An 18,160-nucleotide genomic window follows, 5' to 3' on the forward strand; every position below is an offset into this window, starting at 1 on the left:
GGAGAAAGGGAAACATGCCATAAGGGACAGAACGATAACAGAGCCAGCAGACTTGGTGGAGGGAGGTTGGTGGAGTGTGGGCTAGATGAATGATGGGTATTAAGGAGGGTGCTTGTTATGAGCACTGGGTGTTGTTAATTAAGTGATGAATCACTGAATTCTACCCCACTACTGCATTGTGTGTTAATTACCTAAAATTTAAATTAAAAAAAAAAATCCAGTCAGGATGCCAATTAGTCCAGCGAATTTCCATGTAGCACAATATAAAAAATTCATTGATATCTTTCAGTTTCCACATTGCAGGCAACCTTTAAAAAACTACAGCCTGAGGCACCTGGGTGTCTTAGTTCAGTTAAGCATTGGACTCTTGGATTTCTGCTCAGGTCACTATCTCAGGGTTGTGATATTGATCTCTGCATAGGGCTCCACCCGGCACACAGAGTAGTCTGCTTAAGATATTCTCTCTCTCTCTCTCAATACATGCATACATACCACCTGCTAAATCTGATATAATACCAAAGAATGAAATTACTTGAAAAATAGATTAAAATATCCTCTTCTCCAACTGTGTATTTGGTGTGAGGCCAGATTTTCTTTTCTTTATTTAAAGATTTTATTTATTTATGCATGAGAGAGACAGAAAGAGAGGCAGAGACATAGGCAGAGGGAGAAGCAGGCTTCATACAAGGAGCCCGATGTGGGACGTGATCCAGAGACTGGGATCACACCCTGAGCTGAAGGCAGATGCACAACCACTGAGCCACCCAGGCGTCCTGAGGCCAGATTTTAAGATTTCTTTTTATTGGGGCACTTAACCCACTGCCACCCAGGTGGCCCTAGATTTTCTTTATATACTTTAACTAAAATAATAGAACAAATTTAATGTAGAAACAGTTGTAAGAATCCAGCTATTATTAAAGCAGACAAATGTTTAAGAGAGAATGCTGGATTTTTTATTAAGGATTTATATTTACATTCACGGGGGATATCGGCCTGTTTCCTTTGAGGAGATTTTTAACTACAATTCAGTATCTTGATAAGGATACTGAGATTGTCTTTCTTTTTGAGTAAAAGGTGGTAGTGTGTCTTTAAGGAATTGATTCATTTCATCTAATTTGTCAAATTTATTGGCATATAGTTTATCATACTCTCTTAGTTTTCTTTTAACATGTGTAGGATCTTAGTGATGTCCCTAATTTCATTCTTTATGTTGGTAATATTTTTTCCTGATTAATGTGATTAAAGGTTTTGATTAAGGATTATTTATTAAAGGATTAAATAATTAATTTTATTCAAAGAACCAGTTTTTGGTTTCATTGGGCTTTTTCTGTATTTCTATATTCTTACTCATTGATTTGTTCTTTTTTGTTTCCTCTTTATTTGCTTTTTCTTTTTCTAATTTCTTAAAAGGGAAGCTTAGGTCAGGGATCAGCAAACTTTAATAGGCTAGAGAGCAAATATTTTAGGCCTATTGGACCAGATAGCCTCTACCACAGCTACTCTGCTACTGAAGATGAAAGCAGCCACAGACAGTGGAAGGATAGATGGATACAACTAACATATGTTACAATAAAAATTTTTTCTCAAAAATGAGTAGCCAGCCATAGTTTGACCCCTGATGAGGCCTTCGGTTTTTCTTCTTTCCTAATATAAATATTTAATATATTTCTCTCTAAGTCTGCTTTATATCTCACAACTTTTGAACTTTTGATATGTGTTTTCTGATTTTCCTTGTGATTTTTTTTTTTTTGGACTCATGAAGTTATTTAGTAATGTATTATTTAATTTCCAAATATTTGGATATTTTCCAGATATCTTCCTGTTACTAATTTTTAGTTTAATTTAATTTTGTTCAAAGGATATACTTGGTGTGGTTTAATCCTTCATATTATTGGGATTTGTTTTATGACTCTGAATTCATTCTGTCTGTCTTGGTAAATGTTTCAAGTGCACTTGACAAGAATGTTGTTCTGTTGATGTTAGGTGACAGTATTGTGTAAACCTCAGTTAGCTCAAGTGGGTTGATAGTATTTTTCTAGAACTCTGTGTCATGACTAATTTTCTGTGTACTTGTTCTATCAGTTGAGATGAGTTATTGAAATTACCAATTATAATTGAATATTTCTCTTTGTAGTTATAGAAGTCTTCATGTTATTTGAAACCTGTATTAGGAGCATGTACATTTGGGATTGTATGTCCTCTTGATGCACAGACACATGGCATTATGAAATGACCTTCATTATCCCTGGTTATAGTTCTTTGAATTCTACTTTAATAGTAAAATTGCCACTTGAAAGCTTTATCAAGAGGTATTTTCATATTATAAAATTTACCTGTTTCAAGTGTGTAATTCAGTGATTTCTAGCAACTTTTCTGAGCAGTGCAGTCATCACCTTAAATCAGTTTTTCACAATCTTCATCCTGCCATAAGATCCCTCATTCCTATTTACAGTTAATGTCCCTTCCACTCCTCTTCCCCCTCTTCCCTCTTCTCAGGGAACCTACTCTCTGTCTCTATAAATTTGCCTTTTCTGGACACTTTAGATAAATGGAATCATATAATATGTGATATCTTGTGCCTGGCTTCTTTCACTTAGCATAATGCTTTTGAGGTTCATCTATGATATGATATGTATAAGTAGTTCTTTTTTTTTATATTGCTGAAAAGTATTCCATTGACTAGAACCACATTCTCTCTATCCATTCACCAATTAATGGACATTGCCAGTTTTGGACATAATGATTAATACCACTATGAATATTCTCATGCAAATCGTTAGGTGGATATGTCTTCCTTTTCTGGGTAAATATGTGAAAGTGCAATTGCTGGATTGTCAGAAGTTTTACATTTAACTTTTCAGGAAATTGCCAAACTATTTTCCAAAATGGCTATACCATTTTATATTCCTGCCAGCAGTGTGTAAGTGTCCCAGTTCTCTACATCCTTATCAACATTTGCTGTTGCCTGCCTTATACCCCTTATACCCATTCTAGTTGGTGTGAAAGTCTTATTATGGTTTTAATTCACATATTCCAAATGACTAATTATATCAAATATATTTTCACATGCTAATTAATTACCCATTTTTGTATCTTCTTTGGTGAAATGTGTGATTGTCTTGTGTTGGAGTTCATGAATTCTGGATACAAATCCCTTATTGGATATGTGTTTTGCAAATATTTCCTCCTTGCCTGTGTTCACTTTAAAATTTTTTTAGTGTTTTATTTCAGTATAAGGTTTTTATTTTTTTGTGATATGAAATAGCCATGGTTTTCTTTTATGGATTGTGGTTTTGATGTTATACCTAAGAAATCTTTGCCTAATCCAGACTCAAAGATTTTCTCCTACATCTTCTTGTAAAAGTTTTATTATGAGGTAAGGGTCTAAGTTCCTCTTTTTGCTTGTAGATATCCATTTGTCCCAGCACCATTTGTTGAGCAGACTATTCTTTCTCCTAAAGAGTTGTCTTCGTTTTCTTTTGCTTGGGGTTAGTTGAGCTTTCCTCCCTCTTCTGTGCCTATAAACTCTGGCCAGTGAGTTGGAACACCCATAGAACTCCCCTCATTTATTTCCCTACTCAAGGAATCACTGTCCTATGCTGCCTTTTGCTCACTGTCTGCAGCTTCTGTCATTTCAATATATTTTGTCTGGTTTTCTAGCTGATTAAAGGCAGGAGGGTAAGTGTGATCCCTATTATCTCATCATGTCCAAAAGTAGAAGTTGTCTCTTTTACCTTTCAGCCTTTAAAAAATGTATTTATCTTTTTGCTTATTACTTCCTAAGTTTCTTAAAAATAAAAATCTTTCTATAACTTGGAAAAACACAAGCTATTTTTTTTTTAAGATTTTATTTATTCATGAGAAACAGAGAGGCAGAGGCACAGGCAGTGGGAGAAGCAGACTCCATGCAGGGAGCCCGATGTGGGACTCGATCCCCGGACTCCAGGATCATGCCCTGGGCTGAAGGCGGTGCTAAACCGCTGAGCCACCCAGGCTGCCCTATTTTTAATTTGTAAAGAAAAAGCAGAGGCAGCAGCATCTTGGACATTAGTATCAGCACCATAGTATCAGTGTTCTTATAACTCATAAATATGAAATTATATATCTGATTCAGGAACATAATTTTAAAAAATTATTGTTAATTTCAAGGGTATCAGTTCTATTTAATTATCTTTTTTAAAAGAATGCTTATAAGATGTGTGGTATTTCTAATTATAGGCGATTGTGGAAAAATGTAACAGACTCTCTGAGGGAATCTGAGATTGATAAAGCCACAGAGCATAAACGTACCCTGGAAGAGCGCCAGAGGACCGAAGAAAGGCATCGGACTGAAACAGGCACACCCTGGAAAACCAAATATTTTATTAAAGAGGTTTGTTCTACAGGTCTTCAGACTAAAACTCAGTATCTATTTAGGGAAAACATTAGCTTACTTGTTATTGCCTGCCTTATACCCATTATACCCATTCTAGTTGGTGTGAAAGTCTTAATTTGGCTTTCTTGAATTGTTATCACTTGTACATCTTTATTTCTAAAATAAGTCCAGCTTAACCATGTGCTATTTCATGAGCTTTTCACAATTTGCCAAAGTAAAATCCTTTACCAGCAGTTCAGATGAAGTAGATTTCAGGATTAAATTGGCCACAAAGAAAAATGCTAAACTAACATAGTCTCCAATCACAGTAATAGAATGTACAATTTGTAATTTATTGTCTTTTGAACCACACTGAAAGTCTGTGTTCACTTCCAGAGAACACATTTTAAAGGAGACAAGAAACTTAATTAGCTACACAAAGAGTAGTAAAGTGGCTAGACTCTTTGCAACATTTAAAGAAAAAAAAGAATAAAATGGATGTTTAGCCTAGGAAACAAAAAATTAGGGCCATTTGTTGTGACCTTTGGATATGTGTGCTGTATCATGTAGAAATTTTTTATCAGATTGTAGCAGTCCCGAGGTAGGTCCAACCTACCTGGAGTTTTGAGCTTAGCATAAGAAGAAATTGTACAACAGTCAAAAATACCCAATAATAATAAGGGAGTACATTTTATAGTAATACATTGTTAGTCCTGTATGAGACCATGATTTATGTCGAAGGCGTTGATGCACTGATTTTGCAGCTGGACTAAATAATTTCTGGAATATTATCTAAATATAAAGATATTTGTTTTGGTTATTACTTTCTGGTAGAATTCAGAGTAAGGTGAAATAGCAGACCAGAGCTGATGTCAAGAAAAGTTTTCTTGTCAGAGGCATCTGGCTGGCTCGGTCAGAAGAGCATGCAATTCTGAATCTCGGGTTTGTGAGTTCAAGCCCCACATTGGGTATAGAGATTACTTAAAGAGGATAAAAAGGTTTTCTTGTCAATAGCCAAGTCTAAAAGAGCCCACTGAGTTTTAGTAGTGGTCTATTAGGAAGGAATTTGCAAAAAGTATTTTGATCTTGATTTTTGCATAGTTATTAACCTTAAAAATCCGTAGTTTATTATAGTAGCTCCATTACCTTCATTTTTCTAATCATTGGGTTTTACAAATACTGGCCATTTTCATGGGTAGGAATAATAAAGGGAAAGTACTTTACATATCTACTCTTTCATATGAAAAAATAAAACTTCTTAATGATTTTTCAAAGTTATAGTCTGGTAACTTTGGAGTTTTTCATTTTGAAGAAAGCAGATGTACCAGGAGCAGATTCTAGGAGAAGAATTTCTAAGCGAGGACCTCTGTAAATCATTAGAAGAGAATTCTGAGGTCCAAGAGCAGGAGGCTATAATGGCTGAAAGATAGGAAGGTGCCTGGCTAGCTCAGTTTGGTGCAGCCCCACGTTGGGTACAGAAATTCCTTAAGGATAAAATCTTTTAAAAAAAGAAAAAGATACAATTTATGAAATTTTATAAAATAGGCACCCCAATTCTTGCTAATAGCATGACATTTAAAGTTGCTACTTCTCATTTATTCTTGGACAGATAGAACATTACCAGTCTAGCATTCTGTGATGTGATTAGGTGACATTTTTTTCAAAGATCAGTACTATAGGAGTTAAGAATTATCAGCCAGGTGATTTAATATAAACCTTATGGTTGCTATTATTAAAGAAAAATTCTATTGATACTTCTTAGAAACATCAAGGAAATCTTCATTTAGGACTTTTGTAATAGATAAGAGGGATAGAACTCAGCTCTGGGCAGAGGGACAAATGGAAATGTGAGGGAGTGGGTGAAAAAGAATCTTAGATGTCAAGGATGGGGGTGGGGAGAGAGGAACTTACTAAATATCAAGGGTGGGAGAAGAGGAGTTTTGAAATTGAGGATTTGGGGTAGAGGAGATTCTTGGTAAACTGGCTTAGGATTCTTTGCTAAAATTGGGCTCAGTAGGCCATGTATGAGGCCTAGTCAAGAATAAATAAAATCATATATATATATATATTTTTTTTTAATGTAAATAAATTGAAGGAGCTACAAGCTAAGGAGAGGCTCAGATCTGACTTTGTTCACCTAGTCCAGTGAAGACTGAACTCCAGTTTGTATCAAGTCCTGCAGCCCAAGATCTGGCTTCATGCGTTTCTTTTCCTCACTTGGTCTTCTCCTGGTTGTAGTTCATTCTCTGACTCTAACTTTAATTCCTTGCAGTATCCTTCTATTCACAGGAGCCAGGGAAAACTGAGGGGAGTAAAGTCAGGAATGAACTAGAAAACAATATTCAGATACTAGTGATGCCAGATGAGGTGGAGGGAACAGCTGGTACCTTGATGACCGTTTCTTTGTGCTCCACTTGCCTTCTGCTGGTCACTCTGTGGGTGAGGCTCAGGCTGCATTGTCTTGGCAAAATTGGCAGAAATGCTACAAATGACTATTGCAAAAAAAGTGATCATGGGCATCGACTAAGGTGCCCCCAGACCAGAACTTCTCCCCTAATCCTAGCTAAACCAATGGCATTATTTAATGTCCTAAGCATAGAGATTTTTTTTTCCCCTGTCACAAAAAACTTAAGTGTGAGAGTAGAATTCCACGCTAGTGAAGGTGTTGCTTCTAGTTTGGGTTACCGATTGTGAAGGTATTAAACAGCTAGCTCTTTAATTTACTTTTCTACTTGTTTCAGGGTGATGGCTGGGTTTATCATAAACCCCTGTGGAAAATAATTCCAACAACACAACCAGCAGAGTGACACCCACTATCTAAGACTCGACCAAATGAACTTCCTCTCTGTTTACCCTAACCCTCTGAGAACGGAGTCATTGCACTGAGTGACCTGCTTCCTGATTGCACAGACTCAATCTAGCTAAACACGAATGTATCTACTAGGGCACCGTAGAACTGCAGCAGACCAAAGTGTTGAAGAAGCACGATGGGCCTCACCAATCTGTTCATGTGATACGAGCAATATCATCTGAAACCTTTCACGTGAATTCTTAGGTGATTAATCTTTTATCCAGTCCCTGCTCCTAAAGTTAAATTTGAACCCCCCATTTTCACATGGGGGTGGCAGATACACACAACAGCGAGAACTCAGTGATTTTTTTATTTCTTTATAGTGAAAAGTGAAGTCTCTTTCAGAGTTTGTGCTTTGCTTTCTGTCAGTAACTGAAGTATTCACTACTCTTACAAACAAACCAAGAGGAGGAGGAGGACGATGACCCAGAAGTGGATTCAGCCATTGTGCCTGAAATCAGTGTTAAAAGAGTCAACCAGGTTGTAGTAACAAGGCATTCTATTCCTTCAGAGAGACTGTGTGCCTGTGTCTGAGGAGCTTATCCATTATCCACCTCTGTTGGAACTCTCTTTTAAAAAGTATATTTATAAATTGATTAGAATTATAACCATGGAGAATTTTTTCTTCTGAGCATTTTAATATACTTGAAAACAACATTGACTTGAAAAATTTCAGAACATTTTTCAATACCTAGTTTTATTAAATACTACACTTGAGAGACAATTTTTTTAAATGTGTTCATGTCAATATGATGAGATTTTGGCCTTTCTCAAAAACTGAGGCATTAAAGAACATGCAGACATTAAAAAATAAAACTGTTACTTTTTTTCCTTACCTTTTTTTCCACTTGTAGGTTAATATCCAGTATTATGTGCTATCCCTCTGGATAAGTATGCTTCATCTTACCTCTGTTCACTCAAATTTAAAACAACTATTCATATTTGTCAGTAATTCAGAAGTTACATATATGGCTGAGTGCATGTATGGTATGGTTCTCTTTTCTTTTCAAGGAAACTCAAATGCTGAAGAAAGAATATGAAATAAGATATCAGGAAGTTGTATTCAGGTACAAATTTTTTTTTTCAGTAAGTATTTTATTGAAGTTGAAGAATTGCTGGCAATTAAAAGGATAGTGCTAATTATGGCTTTCATCATTCATTCAAGTATTTATTGAGCACCTACTTATGGTGCTCAACACTTGTTACTGCAAGCTACCTTAATTTTCCAAGAGTGGTGCCTTACTCTGTTTCTTCTGATGTGGTCTTCCAATCATTGTGTGTAACATACCTGTTATTCATCAGCCATGTAGGTGGCTGTATCTCTTTCATCATCATAAGTTTAAGCGTTGTGCTCTGATAAATTGTGTTTTATTGAAGAGGTTAATAGGATGAAAACAGCAAAACAATAACTTTTTTCAACAAATTGTAAATTATAAGAAAATAACTGGTTTATGTACAACCATTTTAATGATTCCCTTGTTCATTTTTGCCGTGAAATGCACTGAAAAGAATCTCAAAATGAGTTATAGTACATGTGTTGGGAAGATTGAAAAATAATAAAACTAGAGAACAATAATGCCTTTGTCTGTTTTATGAATGGAGAGAAATAGAAAGTTTATAATTAGTGGAATTAGCACCCTATTCATTTGAGAGGGATGTTGATCTTTGTCCTTTTTCTTTTTTTAAGATTTTATTTATTTATTCATGAGAGAGAAAGAGAGACAGGCAGAAACATAGGCAGAGGGAAGAGCAGGCTCCATGCAAGGGGCCCGTTGCAGGGTCCTGGGATCACGACCTGAGCTGAAGGCAGATGCTCAACCCCTGAGCCACCCAGGCATCCCTCTCTTTACATTCTTACTTTCAGGAATCTCCTAGAGAGAAAAAGGAAGTAAATTTAATAAGAATTCTTAAAAATGAAAATGTTTAAATATACAGGAAATAGAGCAAGAATGTAAAAACTAGAGATTTTTGTTCTTTGGACCATTTGAATACCCATTTATTTCTTTGAATTATTGACCATTCTAAGAATTATTGAAATATGATTTTAAAAACTCTTCAGGAAAACAATACATTTATGAGTAATTGAAATTATTGGGTGGATTCTTTGACAAGAGTGCACTAATAGTACTTTGGGTAATTACTTTACCTTGTCTCTTTCTTCTTCACTTCCTGCTGCAGCTTATCTACCAGATAGAGAAAGAGGCCTTTTCTGTTTCATTTTTTATTTACACATGTTAATAATTGGCCAGTCTTTGTAGCAATTGCTACTTATTTGTATCTTTTTTTTTTAGGTCAACGTTTTCAAAGTGCACTTTTCTTCTGGCTATTAAGAATTGTGTGGTAAAAAAAAAAAAAAAAAAAAGAATTGTGTGGTAAGAAGTCCAAGAGCAGAAGTGACAGAAAGACAATGTTCTGGCCATGTTTTTGGACTTTTTCTCTTTATTTCTTCCCGTGGTGACAACACCACCTTATACCTTTTGTCAAATATTTTTATTTAAGGTCCATAATCACTCTAATCAGTTGCATTTTAAGTAGACAGTTTATAAGCCCTAAAAAGTAATTTTTAGATTATGAATTGGGTAAGATAAGGCATCTGTTTATCAATTTATCGTACTCCATTGTGACCAACATCACCTCTAATGCTTACTTGCACCCTAAAAGAAGATGAATAAAAGTATTGAATTTCTCACTCCATAATTCTAGTACAAATACTTTCTTTACTCTCGATAATAAATATCTGATACTTGATGAACCAGCTTTTATAGATGAATTCTTAAAGGATTTATTAATGAATTAAATATGCATGAAATTTTATTTAAAATATTGCCTTAAGATGAAGACTAACTTCTGTTCAGTGTGCTCCCCCAGAGAAAGATAAATCAGTGTGATCACTCTGGAATCCATACTTGGGAGGGATTCCTTAGAGCTACTACAGTGACTGGAAGCTGAGTGGTGATTCACCAGATATGATGGAAGAGGAAAGAAAAGATGATTCTCCCAGATGGGGATATAAAAGACAAGTTCCTATACAAGAAAATGAAAATTCTAGGGGATCCCTGGGTGGCTCAGCGGTTTGGCTCCTGCCTTCAGCCCAGGGCCTGATCCTGGAGACCTGGGATCAAGTCCCACATCAGGCTTCCTGCATGGAGCCTGCTTCTCCCTCTGCCTGTGTGTCTGCCTCTTTCTCTGTGTGTGTGTGTCTCATGAATAAATAAATAAAATCTTAAAAAAAAATAAGAAAATGAAAATTCTAATAAAATATATATTGTAGTGGCATAAAATCCCTTGTTGGTCCAAAAACCAAGCTACATTGTTTTTTTTGTTTGTTGTTTGTTTGTTTGTTTTTTTTTACATTATTACTAAGCCTTTTCATATGTTTTTTTCTATTTGATATTCACTGTAACACTGTGAAATTACAGTCAGGGATGACTGTGCCAACTTTGCAGATGAAGAGATTATTGCTTGGAAAGTTGTACTCACTTCAATTCACTTAGCTAGACCTTCAACAAACATCTGTTAAGTGTTCCTTTGGGGCCAGATGGTGCATTGGACTCCGATGTGACAAATACTACCCCTACCCTTAAGACTTAGGTGAAGGAAGAAACCAAAACCTAAGTTCCTGAGAATGTATTGTTGACATGGGCAAGGCTACGTGGTCTTTCCAAATCCCAGAAAGGCACCATGGTACCTAGAGACTTTGGAAGGCAGTTGATCACTGAAGTGAAAATGAGAGGTTGTGGGGAGGGGCGGTACATCTGGCTGGCTCAGTCAGTAGAACATACGACTCTCGATCTTGGAGGTCATGAGTTCAAGCCCCACATTAGGTGTAGAGCTTACTTTAAAAAAATGTTTTTTTTTAAAAAGGGGGGGGTTTAGCTCAAAGTCTACTAAGAAGCCCCAAACAATGCAACTAGGTGACTAACCCTTGTTCTACCCTATAAGACTAGAGAGAGTGAACCAGAGAGGTTTCCAATTCAGGAACATAAGTTGATAAAATGAGGAACAAGTTAAAGTCTACATGCTGAAGGATGAGACCTCACAGACCCTTCCCCTGTCCTATTCCCAAAATGTTGGCAGTCAGGCTTTATACCTTTAGGCAAGATATTAAAATACTCTTAGGGAGCACAACTCCAGATAAAAGTCCTACAGATATATTTGGAGGGCCCACTAACAAAAAAAAAATTCTCAGCTGACAACCCTGTTAATTAAAGCCAAGTCAGCAGCTCCTAAGATACAATCCTCTACCCTTTCACCAAGAAACTACATATCCATCTTCCCACCAAAAGACTGTATATATAGACACTTAGACATCTCATTTTAACTGCTAATAATCAGACATTTGAGGAAAGATTCCAACATGAATAAAAATGGTTAAACAGAAAAAAAATCTGAAGAAACAATTTGGAAAATGGTAGGAAATAAATTCAGAAAAAATTAAATCTGACTTGAGCGATGATCTTACTTCTATGAAACATGAGTAAAATGTTATCTTTTTAAATATTTTATGTAGGCTCCACATTAAGTGTGGAGCCCAATGTCGAGCTTTAATTCACAATTATGAGATTGACACCTGAGCTGAGATCAAGAGTTGGACACAACCAACTGAGCCACCTAGCCACCTCTCAAAATACTATCTTTAAAGGGGACTGTTCAGGGGCAACCCTCTTGGGTCCCCTCCCTCATCGGGAGCTTTGTACTCTTTTTTTTTTTTTTTATAAGTCTTTTTTTTAATTTTATTTATTTTTGTTAGTCACACACAGGGAGAGAGAGAGAGAGGCAGAGACATAGGCAGAGGGAGAAGCAGGCTCCATGCAGGGAGCCCGACATGGGATTCGATTCCTGGTCTCCAGGATCGTGCCCCGGGCCAAAGGCAGGCGCTAAACCGCTGCGCCACCCAGGGATTCCCGGGAGCTTTGTACTCTTAATAAACTTTGCTGACTATCACTCCAGAAACTTTGCTGCCCACCAAAAATAATTTTTAAAAATAAAATGGACTATTGAGAGAATAAGAACAGGTCTTGAAAATTAAAAATATGATAGTTCAAATTAATCACAACAGAAGTTCTAGAAGATTAAAAGCTCTCGGCAAAGAGAACAAAAGGACAAATGCTGGACATAGGCGAAAAATATGAAAATTAGAAGAGCAATCCAGGAAATCTAACCTACAGCTAGTAACTGAGATTCAAAGAATTAACCAATGGAAGGAAAAATACTGAAAAATCATATATATGTAGAAGGCAGGGAAACTTTCCAGAGCTGGGTAACATGAATCCAGATGAAAATGCCATGAATATCCTACACAGTAAGGGAAAAATAAAACAGGAATATCTGATTGGCTTAGTTGGTAGAGCATGTGACTTGATCTCAAGGTCATGAGTCAAGGCCCATGTTGGGCATGAAGCCTACTAGGAAAAAAAAAGCCCAAACCAAAGCACATCATAATGAAATTTCCTAATGCTAAAAATAAAGAGAACCCTTCTCAACATTACTGAAAGCTCAAAAGCAAAAGGAAAATACCTCTAATTTTGCCTAGAATTTTATCCCCAGCCAAAAGACAAAACTGACATGCAACATTTTAAAACTATTTTGTCCTAGCAATTGTCCTAGACAATTTTGTCCTTCCTTTTCTGGAAGCTATTAAAAGCACATTCCCGAGCAACACATCAGAGGAGAAAAGCAACTGAATTAAGTAACTTCAAAACAAAAAAAGATACTGTATTAGTATAAGGGACATCTGAAACTAATAGGATATTGTATATCAATTATATTTGAAGAAAAAAAAGACTATCCTTTATCTATTGAATTACCTTTACACCTTCGTCTAAAATCAACTGATTATAAATGTGTGGGTCTACTATAGACCCTATTTTGTTACATCAAATTGGTTTGTCTCTCTTTATACCAATATTGCACTATCTCCATGACTATAACTTCATAATCTTTTTATTATTTAAGATTTTATTTATTCATGAGGCAGAGACACAGGCAGAGGGAGAAGCAGGCTCCATGCAGGGAGCCCGACGTGGGACTCGATCCCAGGTCTCCAGGATCAGGCCCTAGGCCAAAGGCGCTGTAAACCACTGAGCCACCTGGGCTGCCCCTAGCTTCATAATCTTAAAGTCAGATAGTGTTAAGTCCTCCAGTTTTGTTTTTGTTTTTGTTTTTTTTTCAAAGTTGTTTTGGCTATTCTAGTTTGTGTTTCCATATAAATCTTAGGATAAGCTTGTCAATTTCTATTAAAAAAGCCTGCTGGGATTTTGTTGCTATTTGAGTCTATAGGTCAATTAGGAGAGAATGACATCTTACCAACATTGAGTCTTCTGAACTGTGAATACAGTGTAGTTCTCCATTTATTTCAGTCTTCTTTAATTTCTCTCACAATATTTTGTGGTTATTATACAGGTTTACATTTCTTGGCGTTATCTCTAAGTGTTTTATATTTTTTAATTTTATAAATAACATTTTAAAACTTTTTCAGGGCAGCGTGGGTGGCTGAGCTGTTAAGTGCCGCCTTCAGCCCAGGGTGTGATCCTGGAGACGCAGGATTGAGTCCCATGTCGGGCTCCCTGCCTGGAGCCTGCTTCTCTCTCTGTCTGTGTCTCTGCCTCTCTCTCCATGTATCTCATGAATAAATAAAATCTTTAAAAATAAAATAACATTTTCAGTTTTTGTTTGTTGCTAATATATACAAGAAGTACAATTTATTTTTGTAGATTGAGCTTGTATCCTACAGCCTTGCTTATTAACTCATTATCCCTCATAGCTTTTCCGTAGATTCCTTATAATTTTCTACATAGAAGTTCTCGTCATCTTTGAATAAAGACAGTTTTTTTTCTTCTTTTCCAATCTGAATGCCTTATTTGCTTTTCTTGCTTTATTGCATTGGTTAGAACCTCCAGTACAAAATGAAATAGAAGTAGAGAGAGCAGACATCTTGCCTTGTTCCTGATCTTAGAGCAAAGCAGTCTTTAATAAGTATGACATTAGCTGTAGAGTTTTCATAGAAACTGTATCAGTTTGAGGAAATTCAGTTCCTACTTTGCTGAGAGTTGTTTTTTTTTTTTTTTTAAGATTTTATTTATTCATGAGAGACACAGAGAGAGAGAGAGGCTGGGACACAGGCAGAGGGAGAAGCAGGCTCCATGCAGGGAGCCTGACATGGGACTCTATCCCCCAGTCTCCAGGATCAGGCCCTGGGCTGCAGGCGGCGGCGCTAAACCGCTGAGCCACCCAGACTGCCCTGCTGAGAGTTTTTAATCAGGAATTGTTGGATGGGGATCCCTGGGTGGCGCAGCGGTTTGGTGCCTGCCTTTGGCCCAGGGCGCGATCCTGGATACCCGGGATCGAATCCCACGTTGGGCTCCCAGCATGGAGCCTGCTTCTCCCTCCTCCTGTGTCTCTGCCTCTCTCTCTCCGTGTGTGTGACTATCATAAAAAAATAAAAAAAATAAAGGAATTGTTGGATGGTTATTGTTGCCCAAGTTTGCATTTGAATTTGAAAGCCATTTGGTCAATTGTTTATTAAAAGTATAATAAATTAAAAACCTCATGGTCTTAATCCTCCTTATGGCTAAATCACAAAGCATTATTGAAGAGTAGCCCTAGTAGAATTTGAAGCTTAAAGCCCTACCTTGTTTTTTTAAGATTTTATTTATTTATTCATGAGAGACACAGGGAGAGGCAGGCTCCCTGCAGGGAGCCCGATGCGGGACTCAATCCCAGGACCCCCCTGGGATCACGACTTGAGCCAAAGGCGGATGCTCAACCACTGAGCCACCTGGGTGCTCCCTAAAGTCCCCTTCTTAATGTTTTGTTCTGCTATTTTCCATTTATGAGACATTAGTCATCTAACCTACCTCTAAGAGTTTCTTTATATTTAAATTGGTAACAACAAGATTATGTTAACATCCAAGAAGGATTGGTACGTGCCCTAACCTGAGAGATACCTTCTTAAATTTTGCACCCTGAGTACCTTGCTTGCCTGCATTATGATACTGAATTCACTGTGTTCCTGGAAGTCACAGTATTGTCATTCTGAATCTAGTTCTTACTCTGAGAGACCTAGATTTTTCTGCAATGAAATAGTGGAAAAAATTCTACATATCTAATTTCAAATTCCTTGAACCTGACTTGACATTTCAGCTCTGTCTTTTAATAGCTGGGTGGGGGTGCGGGGGAGGACACAAGGGACGATTATGAATTTAAAAAAATAATAGCTGTGGGATCTTTTTTATTTAACTTTCACAAACTGTAAAAGGAAGAATAACAAAACTTATTTTACCTGCCTTATATAAGGTGTTTTGAAGCTCAGCATGGTGATGGATGAATAAATGCTTTAACTGCAAATCATCTCTCAAATATACAAAGTATTAGCATGCCAACTGTGAGAGCAGATCACTGCTAAAAGCTTGATGAATTCCTGCAAAGCCCAGACGTACTGAAGAAATGACACAAAGATGTTCCAGGTCTCCAAATTTATTGAGCCCTTCCTTCCTTTGGTGAATAATGAATCACTGGTGAACCAATCACATACGTATTCAAAGGACTAAAGTAGACGAATGGTTGGCTCTGTATTAGGCCAAAAGTTGCATCTCAGAGTAAGCAATTTTCACTTGGTTTTCAAATGAATTTCATTCAAGTTCTCTTTAATCAAGGTTTAATGTATAATTAATAAAGTGTATGTACCTTAAGTGTACAATTCAGTGAGTTTTGACAATTGTATGTACCCATGTAATACCCACATCAAATCAAGATATAGAACTCTTCTCTTAGCCCGCTTCTCCCTCTGCCTATGTCTCTGCCTTTCTCTCTGTGTCACTCTGAATAAATAAAAAATCTTTTAAAAATAAAAATAAAAAAAGAACTTTTCCCTTAACTCCGAAAGTTCCCTCAGGCCCCCCTGTAGTCAAATCCTCCACCCTGCCAGAGGTAACTGTTCTCATTTCTATCACAGAATATTAGTTTTGCTTATCTTGGACTTCATACAATGTAATCATAGAGAATGTACTCTGAAAAACTTTATTTTTGTTATAGTAAGATTCTAGGTAAACAGGGCTCAGAGCTAGAGTATCCATGTTCCCTGGGCTATTTAAAAGCAGTGGTAACTTGAGATTTATATTTCCATTCACAGTTGTTATAATTTTTTTTATTTTTTTGTATTTTCCTCTTTTATTTTTAGGATTCATTTATTTTAGAGAGAGACGGCTCACGAGCTGGGGTAGGGACAGAGAGAAAGGGAGAGAAGCAGATTCCCCACCAAGTGGAGCCCCAGGACTTGAAATTGTAACCCTGAGCTCATGACCTCAGCCAAAAACGCTTCACCAACTGAGCTACCTGGGGACCCCATGATTACTTTCCAATTGTCCTGGTTTTCAGAACTACCCTCAAGTGCAATAAAGGAGAGAGTACTTAAGCAGGGAGTCAGAAATCTTAGGTTTCAGTATTTATTACTTTGGGCAAGCTCTTAGCTGTAAGGTCTGGCCCATCAGAACTTTTGACTTTTTATAATTTTAATCAAGTTTACTGTTAAAAATAGGCATTTCTCTTAAACATTTGTTTTTTTTGTTTTTTTGTTTTTTTGTTTTTGTTTTTTTTTATTTATGATAGGCACACAGTGAGAGAGAGAGAGGCAGAGACACAGGCAGAGGGAGAAGCAGGCTCCATGCACCGGGAGCCCGATGTGGGATTCGATCCCGGGTCTCCAGGATCGCGCCCTGGGCCAAAGGCAGGCGCCAAACCGCTGCGCCACCCAGGGATCCCTCTCTTAAACATTTGAAACTGAATTTTCCATTTAGGTGAGCTTTGGGGAAAATTTATACTTACTCCCTTTAGACCTGTTCTGCTGAGCAGACCTTTAGGTAGCCTGCGTTGTATGTAGATTCTTCCAAATTGGGATGATATTGTGCAGCCCAGATACCAGGCTGAAATATTTCTAAAAACAAGTAATTCCAATTCTGGAAAAATCCTATCATGGTTGGCTCAAGGTAGTAGGAAAGCTAGGGACTGGAGTTGAGAAGCTGAAGCCATTTTTGTTTTGTTTTAAAGGACTACCTTTTTTTGTTTTTTAAGACTTTATTTATTTGAGAGAGAGATGGAGATAATGAGACAGGGATGCCTTGCTGGCTCAGTGGTTGAGTGTCTGTCTTTAGCTCAGCTCACGAATCTGCAGTCCCAGGATCGAATCCCCATCAGGCTCCCTGTATGGAGCCTGCTTCTCCCTCTGCCTGTGTCTCTGCCTCTCTCTCTCTCTCTCTCTCTTTCTGTCTCTGTCTCTCATGAGTAAATAAGTAAAACCTTAAAAAAAAAATAGTGGAGGTGAATTGAAGCGTGCAGCTGAGTATGAATTCTGAGGCCAAAAGGAGAGACTTGTCCTATATAATTCAGTTAATATTATTTGCTAAATATTTGATAACCAGCGAGCCTGGACCATGCCTAATGGTTGTGCTTAAATGGATCATTTCCTGCCATCTCTTTTATTTCCTGCCATCTCTCCATCATTTCCCGGTATGACTCGTCCTCGTACTCTGGGACATGATAATATCATGTTTGCCCAAAATATATGTTTCATGCCTTAGTGCTTCTCCCACGGTGCTTCCATGACCCTTAACACCCCACTCACTCCACCTCCTGACCTACGTAAATTCTTCCCTCTTCCTTCTCTTGCTACCATTCCTGTTTGGATGAGGGCTCCTCTGTGTTCCTATGCTTATTACATAATATCATCATTGCTTTTTTTCTTTTTTTTTTATTTCTCTAAAACTTTATCCAAAGTTATTCACCTCACTGTTAATAAGGTGTACAGTTAATGCTCTGTGCCAATATTATGAGGCTTGCCCGTTGCTGGGAATGGATTTTGAGGAAAACCCATTTCCTGACACCCAAAAGTTAAATTACTCTTTTTGAAACATACCAAACTCGCAATACTTGTGAAAGTATTACATGCACCATTTTCCCAT

The 18,160-nt window shown here is 37.1% G+C and overlaps 1 protein-coding gene across 2 annotated transcripts in view; it reads left to right on the forward strand.

Annotated features, from left to right (window-relative positions):
* OSBPL11 (oxysterol binding protein like 11) overlaps positions 1 to 8,781 on the forward strand; it is an 81,243-nt gene extending 72,462 nt beyond the window's left edge. The window contains exons 12-14 of one of the 2 annotated variants that reach the window (XR_012024314.1): positions 4,219 to 4,372; positions 7,096 to 7,409; positions 7,529 to 8,781. Coding sequence is in view for 1 of the 2 variants with exons in the window: in XM_072811811.1 (XP_072667912.1) it covers positions 4,219 to 4,372; positions 7,096 to 7,161 (220 nt within the window). In the remaining variant the exon portion in view is untranslated. Of the gene's footprint in view, positions 1 to 4,218; positions 4,373 to 7,095 lie in introns of both variants that reach the window. The other variant, XM_072811811.1, reaches the window with a different exon arrangement.
* The last annotated feature ends 9,379 nt before the right edge of the window (positions 8,782 to 18,160 follow it).

This window comes from Canis lupus, chromosome 35 (assembly GCF_048164855.1).
Source record: "Canis lupus baileyi chromosome 35, mCanLup2.hap1, whole genome shotgun sequence".
Taxonomy (NCBI): domain Eukaryota; kingdom Metazoa; phylum Chordata; class Mammalia; order Carnivora; family Canidae; genus Canis; species Canis lupus.